This window comes from Paralichthys olivaceus, chromosome 20 (genome assembly GCF_024713975.1).
Source record: "Paralichthys olivaceus isolate ysfri-2021 chromosome 20, ASM2471397v2, whole genome shotgun sequence".
Taxonomy (NCBI): domain Eukaryota; kingdom Metazoa; phylum Chordata; class Actinopteri; order Pleuronectiformes; family Paralichthyidae; genus Paralichthys; species Paralichthys olivaceus.
The window spans coordinates 711,266-723,780 of NC_091112.1; the positions used below are offsets into that span (position 1 = coordinate 711,266).

The 12,515-nt window shown below is 42.4% G+C and overlaps 1 protein-coding gene across 1 annotated transcript; it reads right to left on the reverse strand.

The window, feature by feature from the left end:
* Positions 1-886: 886 nt before the first annotated feature.
* LOC109644203 (DEP domain-containing mTOR-interacting protein-like) lies at positions 887-7,503 on the reverse strand. Its single transcript, XM_020109544.2, has 6 exons — positions 6,801-7,503; positions 4,832-4,885; positions 3,764-3,913; positions 3,264-3,334; positions 3,019-3,123; positions 887-2,749 (listed from the first exon to the last, which is right to left on the reverse strand). The coding sequence occupies exons 2-6, from the start codon at positions 4,848-4,850 to the stop codon at positions 2,621-2,623; spliced, it is 474 nt and encodes a 157-aa protein (XP_019965103.1). The 5' UTR covers positions 4,851-4,885; positions 6,801-7,503; the 3' UTR covers positions 887-2,620.
* Between the last annotated feature and the right edge of the window lie 5,012 nt (positions 7,504-12,515).

The window sequence follows — 12,515 nt, forward strand, 5'->3', positions numbered from 1 at the left end:
TCTTCATGCTGATGCTTCTCAAACTGACACAAATAAAGATTTTGAAGTTTCAGTGATGAAAAGGTTGAGCTCAAACTGTGTCGTCCTCTTCTCAACCCGCTGCTCATCCTCTCCAGAAGCTTCTTGATCCTCACACTCAACTTTGACCTGGTTTATGAACCATCCGTCACGGCGAGGATTCTCCGCTCTGACACCGAGAATGTCCGACTGTAATGAAAACGTTTCTTCTCCACCGCTGACGAAGAGATTTACACTCGTGTTTATGAACGAGTTGAATCCGTGATTCTGTCCATCACAGGGTTTTGCTTTGATAATAAAAATAAACTTAGTGAGATAGCAGCTGTTACATCATAAGAGCAGATTGTCTTCAGGGTTTCAGAAAATCAACGTTGAAGGAGGCAAAACATGTTTCAGGTGAAACGTCAGGATGAGATGAAAGACAGGAAGTACAACACAAAAGGTAAAATATTTCAAAATAAAACAGGAAACAATATCTTGAACAAAATTCAAGTCCCTGAGATGAACAGATCATAGAACGCATCGTAGAAAGATTCAAGAGGGAAATGTCTGAAGATCCTGACTTTTAATGGGTGGAGCTCCAAAAACACTAGATCCTACAAATCCCATAATGCAACTTGATCTTTCATCAATCAAACTTCCAGGGTGACACGATTATTATTTTTCTCCTGCAGAGCCACAGAAAACTGGAAGCACCTGTCGCCACAACAACAGGAATATTAATGCTTTAAACATTGTGATTATTTAACTTAGAATTTAAAATACTTCCTCCGATCATTGACCTGTTGAATCACACGACCTCCAGACTCTGACCTTTGACCTTTGAGTTATTTTTCACAAACTCAGTTCCAGGATTCCTTGTGTCGACACTTTGTCAGATATGATTTTAATTTATTTCTATTCCAGATGAGAAACGCAGCTTCAAGCAAATACAAACATTTTCAGGTGAAAAATCAAAAGAGATGAAAAAGATTAAAGAGCATCACACAAACATTTTGATTTTGATTCAACAATTAAAGCTAATTCATGCTCAACGTCAGAAACGGAACCTTCTCTTCTGCTCTGCGTTCATTTCATCCGTATTCGTGCTCGTCCTCCGAACGTTTACGGAGATGGACGATAGAAATGAAAAGGGGCAGTACCACTGTAATCCATGGGGGGGCAATGTCATATCTCTGTACAGAATTAATGGACTTTTTCTCTTTATGTTATTCTGTGTTGTACTTCAGGGACATTTAGATATTTAGTTAAACACAACCTGCAGAGTTTCATCATTACTGAATCTGGAGCTGACGCCAAATGGAAAAAGGTGCGACCGACTACGAACGCACAAAAACAGATACAAGCGTAAAAAAGAGACTTGAAAACAAAGCACTTGAGTTTGTTGATCTTCTTCACACGTCGTCTCGCTCCTCACTTCCTTTCTGGGAATCAGAAATCACGGGAAGTGGATGGAAAAGTAAACACAGATGAGGGAGGGGCTGAAGGTGTGTGGGGGGCACGTGTGTGTGTGTGTGTGCGTGCGTGTGTGTGTGTGTGTGTGTGTGTGTGTGTGGATGAGTTGTCACACGAGGTTAAAAGTCCAAACCGTTGCTGAAGGAAACACCAGCTGTTGGAGTGATGGCGACAACACGTCGCCCTCTAGAGTCCGTCTACAACACGACACACTTAGAATGAAATAAAATAATAAATAATAATAAATATTATTCATTACGTTAATTCTTCTACAGTTTTCCATCACATCCAAACTGATGTGGATATTTTACTAAAGAAACTTTCCCTCTGCATTTCCTGTCCACAAGCAAATTACATCTCAAGTTACGATTTTTAGAAACATCTGTAAAACATCTCACAGTATTTTAGACGAGGGCCTGGTTCTGGACCTTTTCTGAAAAAAAATAACATTTTAAACAAAAAAAGAGATTTATGCTTGTTTAGAATAAATAAGTAAAAGAACCGGTTTATTCAGATTATTCTAAACAATCGAAGTCGTCGTTGGACGAGACAAACCTCAGTTAAACAAAATACACATTTCCTTAAACCTCGTAAGAAAAAGTAAAACTAATAAAAAAGTTTTCAGGAGAGAAATAATTTGATTTAGATCAAAAGTAAAAACGCTTCTTTATTCACCTCCAACATTAAACTGGTTCTTAAATATAAATAAAGATGGACGACATGAAGCTGAAGCCAAACTGTCTCGATCGCCCCCTGGTGGCTGGCTGCAATACAGGTCACAAACCCTGCCTCCTCCATGTTAACATGACATGGACCAAACTGAAATGTAACTTGACGGCTTCCTGTGATTGCTGGCTAACTGCTGCTAGCAGCTAGCAGCAGTTAGCAGCTGCTGCTGCCTCACACAGTATTTCAGCCCATGTTGTGTCTGTTTGTGGTTCAACTCATCTCTGACGCCCTCAAGAGGTTGTTTGGCCGATCGGATCCACTTCACATGATACTGTGATTTACACCTGAACTTTCATGCTCTTGATCTGATAGTGATCTGATTACCAAAAACACATTTCCATGTCAGGTGTAGATGCGGTAACTTGATTAAAGTCAGGACGCCACACAAACCGTCACACTCTCAGAGTTCTGTCACTCGTCAGTGGTCGGTCTCCTCCATCACCTCCATCACCACCGTCCTGGGTCCGGTCAGGATCAGGTGGCTGACGCTGCGGTAGTCCAGATCCAGAACGTTGTGCCCGTTGACCGACACCACGAACTGACAAACCTGTCGGTGAGAGCATGAGCTCGATTAGAGAGTGAGAGTGAGTGGTGAACGGCCTCCATGTAGACACTGATGACTTTTTCTTTATGCACTCTAGAACTTCTGGGTGTTGGCGTGTAAATAGCCATGAATGTGACTTATTCGGTTTTTTTTTTACATCTTATTTCTTCATATTGTGCGAAATGTGTTGGTTTCAAAAAGAAAAGGAAGTCATTCACCTTGCCATAGACTAAGCTTCTACATCTAGTTACTACATTTCCCATGATGCCTACCTTCATCCCTGCAGCGGCCGCTGGGCCGCAGGGTTCCACAGCCTGGATGTGACACGGTCTGTTTCCTCTCACCACAAACCCCCAACCCACAGCGTCACCCACAATCTGCACACACACACACACACACACACACACACACAGATGATCCCTCATCTCTTCTGTTCAGCAGCAACATGACACTTCACCTCTAGATGTCACTCAGTTCTACACACTGAGCCTTTACGCCCTTGGACAGTTGGACTCACAGTGAACGTTCTCCTGACGTACGGACCTCCCGGCTGCTGCAGCTCCTCCGTGCTCACCGGTCTCTTCAGAACTGAACGTGAAGCATGGAAACGTTTTATTTCGTCTTTCAGCAGAAAGCAACAAACAGAAGATGGAAATAACGGATCTGAGACCAAACTGGAGGAAGTTGTAAAGTGTGTGACGTCACAAATACAGAAAGGTTTTTCATTTGGACTGAAAAGATGCAAATCTAATTGAATGAAACTTTATTTTCTTCAGCCTTCATATGGACCCGTCATCCTGGAGAGCGCCCCCTACACAACCCAGAACGTTTGAGGGTGCAAGTTCTTCTCTAATAGAAATCCTCCCTGTCGTCCCTTCTCCTCTGTGGTGGTATCAGCACCTTACTGGACAAGTGGCGCCCCCTACTGCTCATCTGCATGAATCAACTCTCAGTGGTGAATGGAAACTCCTGTAAATCTGAGTTCTCCTGCTCTGGTCACTGTCTGCGGGTTCTCACCTGATTTGGGGTTGGAGAGGACTGAAGACGAGGATGAAGAGTTGCTGTTGCTGCGGAGGCCGACCTCTCTCCTGCTGTACCTGCTCCCATCACTGCTGCTCCTCAGCCGGGCTCCTCCCATCACCACCTTCACCTCCTTGGAAGCGGTGACTGATGGAGAGAGAGAGGAGATCATGAGGCCACAGAACTCAACTGACCCAGTTCTGACTTCGTCACTTCAGCCGGCAGCGACTCCACCTGTGTTCAGACACGCTTCGTTAAAACACAGGGATGAGAAAACCAAGGAGGGTGGGGGGGTGACAAACCAAACGTCTCCATGGTGACTGGTCCAGATGTGGTGATGTTGAGACGTATTCTGAAACTTTCATAAAGTTGTGTCGCGCTGAATTATCAAGTTTCATTTTTTGAAAAAATGTGTTGTTGTTGTTGTTCATGTTTTCATGTGATTTATTATTATTATTATTATATTGCATGAAGAAGTATTTTTACATTTTCAATCTTATCTCCACACACTCACTGTTATTGGATCATCAACACATCATTTGATTGGACGACACAGTGACTCAGAGAAGATGACCTCATGCGCCAAGAAAAAAAACATGTGAGAATAACAGTTCCTGTCAACGATTCACTCGCTACTTCCTCTTGTACCTTTTATAGGTGTATATATATGTAATATATATATATATATACATATATATGTATTAAAAGAAACTTAAATACAACAAAACAATCTTTAAATTTAAAGTTAAGTAACATGTGGTCCAGTTTAAAAAACAACCTGCAGTGAGATTTCCATGAGATTCTGAGGGAATTCACAGTTTTTTCAAAATGTAAAGAAGCAGAAATAAACGTTGTTTTGAATCAGCAGCAACACCGACTGGAAAACTAAAGCTCGAACTCATTTATCACAAAAACAACAGTAATTCTCAAAGACTCTCGACGCTTCTAATCAGTGATGCAGATAAAACAGATGAAGCATTTAGTTTGAGGCTCCCGAGACTCTGACCTGTGACCTGTGACCTTCTTCCCTCCTGAGTTGTCATGTTTTTAGGTGGTTGCTCTTACCTGCCGTACGAGGTCCCATCGCTCCCGCTTTGTCCAAATGCTCCGAGAGGAAACCTCGTGAGGGTGAATCCAGAAAGAAAAGAGGAGAAGAGAAAAGAAAAGAGGAGAAGAGAAAAGAAAAGAGGAGAAAATATGTTGAGCTGCTCAAACAAAAAAGGTAAATGAACAGATGAACACAGGCCTGACGAGCGGACGCTTCTTCATCAGCTGCTGAGTTTAATCTGTGAATGTGTCTGAAAGCGAGAGCAGTCATCCACGAAGAAAAGGTGTGTGTGTGTGTGTGTGTGTGTGTGTGTGTGTTAAATATTAAACCACTGAACAAACAAGCCTCAGCAGCACAGAGGTGGAAGAAACACGTGTTTGGTGAAATTGTCCCTGAAATATAAAAGTAAATGTTTAAAATACGCTGCAGCAACTTTTTTAAATTTAAAAACTCTCACACAAGAATCTAAAGACTTGAAACGAGCTGATATAAATAATTTGTCGTCTGAACCTGAAGATGCAGCGAGTGACGTCGTCGTTAGGAGCTCCTGCTCAACAAACACACTCACAAACCGCCTCTTTCTTTTTATATCGTTTTTATTTTTCGTTTTCTCACAGTCCATGTTTCCTTCCAGTCAGAACCTGCTTGTGCTCAATCCCTGCAACTGCACTCAGGTATTTTGCTGCTTGCGCTCTAGCTTCACTCCTGTTTTTCCTCACGCTGCATCTGTGCACGTGAAACATTTGCTCTCCGATCAGTGAGTAATCACCCGGAAGCCTGTGGGCCAGGCAGTCGTCCAGGTTGCTGGTTTAATTCCACCTGGTTTCCTCAGCAGGAGTGAGGAGCAGTCTGTGTTCGACGGCTCCTCAGCAAATAATAATAATACGAATATTTGTGTTTGACTTCCTGCTCCTTCGGTTTTGAAGATTTTTTATGTAAAAAAAATCTTTGCCCAACTTTTAACAAATGTTTTTATTGAAAGAGTTGAGAAGCAAAGAAAATGATGAAAGAATGAGAAGTTGTTGCAGCTGCAGAGGAATCGATCCTGGAATCAGCTGGAGCTTTTCTGTGTGGAGTTTATATCCTCAACTAAAGTGAATAAACATGAACCTGAAGAGTTACAACGAGACGACGGGTCTGAGCAGCAACAACAACAACAACAACAACAACAACAACATGTCTCAGAGTAAACATGATAAACCCACATTCTGTCCACTCATCACCGATCAATCACTGCTGATAAAACTCAACGTGGCCTCTCACACTGAAGATTAGAGCGCAAGAGGTTTTATAAATTCATGTTTTTACACTGAAACTGAAACATCAAGTAAAACTCCAAATGTTTTCATTTTTACAGGAAAGTTGTATTTTTATTCACACGATTTATCTTTCACCATTATATGAACTTTTCATTTTGAGTTCAAACAATCACTTGTAGTAAGCTGCCGTCCTCCGGCCTTCAGCCTTTGTTTAGTTCATTTCAAATGTTTGAATATTTGTTTTTACAGTAAATGTCACAGCTGGAGGTTTTTAGTTCACAGGTACAGTAACATAGAGAAGAAGAAGAAGAAGACACACAGCTGCAGATATCGATCATCAGAAACTTTACAGGGACAGTAACTAATCTCCAAATCCATTTTAAATCCAGGGCACGGTGACTGTGCCGTGTTTCATCCTCGAGGTCAGTCCTCATCTTTCTCACGTTCAGTTTTACAGATGTGAGATGTTTTTTGCAGACATGACATCAGCAGTGAATAAATCCTCCCATGGTCATATATGTAACTGTAACTGACAGAGTTACTGTAACTGACACATTCAGGTGAATGTAAGTGAGTAATTGTGTTGTTTATCATGTTGTCATCTTTATTTCTTCCTCTTTTTACATGACCTCATTTTTCAATGAAGCAATCAGTGATGTGTTTCTGCTGTGATCACACACACACACACACACACACACACACGTCTTGTGGCCTTTGACACACTGACCTCAGATCCTGTGACACGTCTGCGTCAGCCTCTTTATTTGTTTACTCTTCTCCAAGAATCATATAAATTCAATAAAGCTCTGCTGTGGTAAAGCGGACGACCTCACAGGCCATCGTCAGTAAACACAACGTCTGTAACGCACCAGGAGCGTGAACACAAACATTTTATTGTTCAATCGTTTTATTTCCCCCTTTTTAAATTTAATTACATTTGTCTCTGCTCAGGTGTGTGTCACCGTGTCACTTCCTGCTCCGGTGTGTGTCACCGTGTCACTTCCTGCTCCGGTGTGTGTCACCGTGTCACTTCCTGCTCCGGTGTGTGTCACTGTGTCACCTCTTCACCTGTCAGTGTTTCCAGTTAAAGGACGAACACACAAATATATGATGATATCAGATCCTGTTGTACACACTCTGGTACAGTAGGTGGCAGTATGCAGCTGACAAGTGATGTCAGAAACCACCGAGAAGAGAGAGAGAGAGAGAGAGAGAGAGAGAGAGAGAGAGATGGAGAGAGAGAGAGAGAGAGAGAGAGAGAGAGATGGAGCAGCCACCTGCTGACAAAGAAAGACATAAAATAAATCAAGTGGACGGAGACGAGGTCAAAGGTGAAGATTCAAAGAGAAGCTGAAATAAATCAGAGAATCCAGGAAAACACATTAAACAAGTAGAAACACTGAGGACAGCACAACAACACAACACAACCACACAACCACAGAACAACACAACCACACAACCACACTACAACACAACACAACCACACTACAACACAACACAACCACACTACAACACAACACAACCACAGAACAAACACAGAACAACACAAACACTAAAACACAACAACACAACACAACCACAGAACAACCACACTACAACACTAAAACACAACCACAGAACAACACAAACAGAATCGTCCGTAGCGTCTCGTCTTTATCTCATGTCGTCTGTTTTCGCCTTGGTTGTGTTTCCGTCTCTTTATTTTCGTGTTCTCTCAGTTTCCTGTGTCAGTGATGATGCTGCCCTCTGCTGAACACAGGCAGAGTGTACGCTGCGTCCTCCTGACGTCTGGACTTCCTCTTCTTTTCCTGTTTCCTGTTTCCAGCTTCTCTCTTGTCGGAGTTGTCCTCAGTTCTTCTTCTTCTTCTTTTCTGGTTTCGTTATTTTCTTACAACCACAAAACGTTCACGTGCTGGAAGATGATCCGATTCACTGCAAACCGTCGAATGGTCCTTGAGCAAAACAAACTGTGAAGGAAACTGAAGTAAAACAAACAATAATCCAGTTCTGTTCATTCATTTAAATACAAACACTTTATTCAATCAAAAGTTCTTAAATTCTGTTTTAAATCAGAGAAAATAGAAATTAAAAAACAAAACTATTTCCTGCTGTGAGGAAATAGAAACGTGAAACTGATCAAATTAAAAAAATATTATAGTGAATCATTTTTTTCTTCCTAAAACACTGACCACTTCGTACTTATACTACATTCTGCCGATAATTCTTACGTACTTTTACTTAAGTGATGTTTTGAATACAGAAATGTTATGTGTAGTATTTTTTTAAATGTAGGATTTAGTACTTTTACTTAAAGGTACAGTGTGTAGAATTTAGTGACATCTAGTGTTGAAGTGTCATGTTGCAGCTGAACACCCCTCCCCTCCCCCGAGCTTCAGTTGTCATAGAAACTCAAAAGGTTTTAGTTCGTCCAGTCTGGACTAACGTAAAAAACAAGGCGGCCTCCGTAGAGAGGGTCCCCTCCATGTACATATAAAGTATTTAAATATAAAGTATTTGAATATAAAGTATTTAAAGTATGTGAATATAAAGTATTTGAATATAAAGTATTTAAAGTATTTGAATATAAAGTATTTAAAGTATGTAAATATAAAGTATTTGAATATAAAGTATTTAAAGTATGTAAATATAAAGTATTTAAAGTATTTGAATATAAAGGGCCTTTTGGGGTAAAGAAAACTACAATTAGATGTGATCATAAACAGCCATAAAGTAAAAATGTCAAGGTGTGTACTCCTGGTGACCGACAGGGGGCGCTGCTGTTGAAGTAGTGGAACAGATGATTTCCTCTGGATTCTTTAGAAGAAGACGTGAGTTGAGCGGAGACAAAAGTTTTGTGAGGACAAAAACAAACGTGAAGAAAATCTCCAGTGGTTTAATTTACTGTGATCAGTCAGTTAGAAACGATGTGTTTGAATCTGTGTGAGGTACAAACACATACTTATACACATGAACATGTACATAACAAATACTTTTTATCATGAAGTAAAACTTTTCAAGAATCAAACTGTGTGTGTGTGTGTGTGTGTGTGTGAGTGTGTGTGTGTGTGGGTGTGTGTTTGAAGATAGTGAGGCAAATATGAACTTTGTCCACGGTACATAAGCGTTCCTGAATTACGATGCACAAATGTCAGCAGAGTTAACGTATCGGAGTTCTGTCCTCCTCTGAACTTTAAACTCTCTGCAGGACGCTGTTAAAGACTCACTTCACCGTTTGTCACGTGTCCACGAGACGATGACGTCTCATCACCCTGATGTTCAAGATGTTTCTGATCCGGTTGGTTTTATTTGACGATTTAAGAACAGGCGGAGTCTTCAGGACTCTTTGTCTCAGGTTAACCTAAATGTCAGGTGCGTCTCTCTCTCCAGCTCCTCCTGCAGGATCGTGATCAGATGTGAATTCCTCCTCCTGTTTTGTTCTCCTCTCGAGTCTGGATAAGATCTCTGCATGTGAAGGAGCGTGTCCTCCGACCTGCTCTCCAGGTCTGAGACCAGACACCGAACACGTGAAAGTAAATTTCACTCATTTCAGCCTCTTGCTTCTCGTTCGTTGGGTCTTTACCCCGAGTTCAGGACCAAGTTCGTCTGAATCACTCTGTTCTTGATCCTGGTGATCACACGGAGACTCTTCAGGCCTCAAACTATTTTTTAAACGTATCTTATAAAAAATATTTTGTCTGCTTCCCATTTTCCACTTTTGTCTCTTCTGAAGAATCGTTTGAACTTTTTTTTTTTTCTCTGATTCCAAGTAAGTCCAGTGTTTTGCTACACGGTTCTAAAGAGCTCAGCATCCTCCTTCCTGTTGTTGCGTCACTCTGCTTCTGCTTCTTTGAGCCTTTGACCGGGAAACAAGTCGCTGAGCTGACGGAGGCACTTTCAGTCTCCAGTGAAGGAAACACACACACAAAGAGTTTGTCAGTGAAAGTGATGATGAGGCAGAAAGAGCTGAAGTTCCTGAAAAACACTGAGACACAACGAGCAGAAGTTTCTGAACTCTCCTCCTCACGCTGTTTACTCTTCAGAGTGAGAGCGGCCGAGCGGCAGCGTGCGGTGGGGGTGACTGAGTTTAATCTGAATCAGTGGTGATGCTTCGAACGTGTGAACTGAGCTTCAGCGTCAAACTTTCTCTATGTTGCACCTTTCAAACAGATCAACTGCAGTTTAAAGTGCTTTATCGACAAGATGTTAAAAAAGAATGAATACGTTCAGAAAGTAAACAAATCTAATAAAGGAATAAAATGTTCAAACAAGACATAATACATAAGAAAATACAAAGAAAGACGATAAAATATATATTGTAAAAATAAAATATCTGGGCCCTTTTCTCTAATTAATATTTTATACATCTCTGCAACTACAGGGTCTTTGTATTAATAACACTGGCACCTATATAAAGAAAATAGGTGTTAGTGAGTCAGAGTGAATGAAGCTACAGGGAATCTCCTCCAGGTCCTCGTGGGAATTAACAAACCTTCAAATAAAGTTAGATTCATTTATCGTTAACGAAAGAGCTGAATTGTGTTTCATCCTCTAAATGGAATCAACTAACTACCACCAACACACTCGTGATTTATATGTTTTATAATTTCTCATCATGTTTAAAGTAGAGAACAGAAGACGAGAGGCAGACGTGTCTGTTCAAACATCTGGAGACAGAGTCCAGGTGTTCGGTCTGAAACTCAATCTGCCTGGATCACACGGTTAATCACGGCCTCGGGTGACGGGGACACGACGGCCAATCAGGTCGTTGTTGTGGTCTGTGGAACGTAATCTGTGCCAGAGGCAGACACACACACACACACACACACACACACACACACTCACACGACAATCAAAACAATAGAGCCCTTACTCAGTTGTTTCTTCGGAGGCCTGTATGATCTGAAGCTAATGGAAACTGTGTGTGTGTGTGTGTGTGTGTGTGCGTGCATCCTGCAGCCGACCATGCATGTACAGTATGTGTGTGGTCTTTGTGAGGTGAGGGTGTTTCCCTGGAGGCGGTGGATGTTCCCATCACTTTGAAAGCAGAGACATCAGTGCCCCCCCCCCACCCCCCCCCCATGAACAAAATGTTCCCGGCCTGTCGCTGCGAGCGCAGACGTTCAAAGCCCTGGTGTGTTTTCAGAGCGGCGCTGTGAAAGGAAGCTGTGGTGTTCACTCAGGAATCACAGAGCAGATAAACATCTGTGGACGGCTGATAGCCATCGTGCAGCGAGCGCTGGAGGAGAAGAGCTGTCTTCACACTGTGGCGTCTTTTGTCTCGTTGTTTACTGAGGAAAAACCAGTGAGACGTCTCACAGCTCGACTCACCGCAGGTTTTACGTCTTCATCTTTGGGAGGGAACAGGGTGGACCTGGCTTTCATTCAGCTCGCTCTCTCTTGTGTGTCCTGCTGCTGTAAACACATAGAACGAGTGAACACTGTTGGTCCTGACTATGTGCTGGAAATAAAGATGGACAACGAGCCCCCTGCTTCCAAGCTGCGCAGTAGCCGCTAGTGTAGAAATGCACTTTACGCCGTACCCTAACGTACACAACCTCAAAAATGTAACCACGAGTCAAGGCGACGCAGAACATAAGAGCTGTGATTGGTCCGCTCGGTCGCAGACTCGCTGCCGTTTTTAAATTGAGTTGAAGGAACGAACACGGACGACATCTTTCTTCTCTTTGTTGCAGTTCTTTCATTTCTCTTCCACATCCATCAGCTGCGACAACATCCACTTAGAAACACAACCAGCGTTCTGAAGTGACGTTGTAAGTGGATCAGACTTGCTCGTGACTCACATTCACCTTCGCACAACTATGTTGCGTGCACACCTACGTGCACACCTACGTGCACACCTACGGCGTAGCCTCGATGCAAAAGCATGAATCGGCCTTTTACTCCTGCTGTGCAGATATGAACGTGTTTTAGTGCAATGTGCCGTCTAGCACCAGGTTTGATGCCGCGTGGAGTCAGAGTCTGTGCAGCCGGGATCATGGAGCCGTGGTATCGAGGTCCCGTTGACGCCACGTGGCTGAAGACCTGCTGCTGGACTCAGTCCACCAAACTTGGCCGGCTACCTCCACGCCCTGAGCTGAAGACTGAATGGATGGAGTCCAAATCTTCTTTTGTCCCCCAAAAGTCCCTGTCCCACCCTTCCGTCATCACAGGAAGTGAAGGTTGTCCAAGGACCTAGAAGAAGACGTGTTCAACTCGGTCAGAAATAAAAGCTTGGTAATTCAGCCCAATGCAAAGCGAATACTGCGCTTTTACTTTGCAGGCAACTTCCCAAACAGGAAGGAGTACGTGTGTGTGACTGTGTCAGTGTGGTGAAATAAAAATAGAGACTGTTCATCTGAGGACCTGAAAGGAGACACGCTAAACTGATACAGAGACAACAGGTTCATTTTGTTTTTTAATATGTGTTGGACACGTCAGAGTG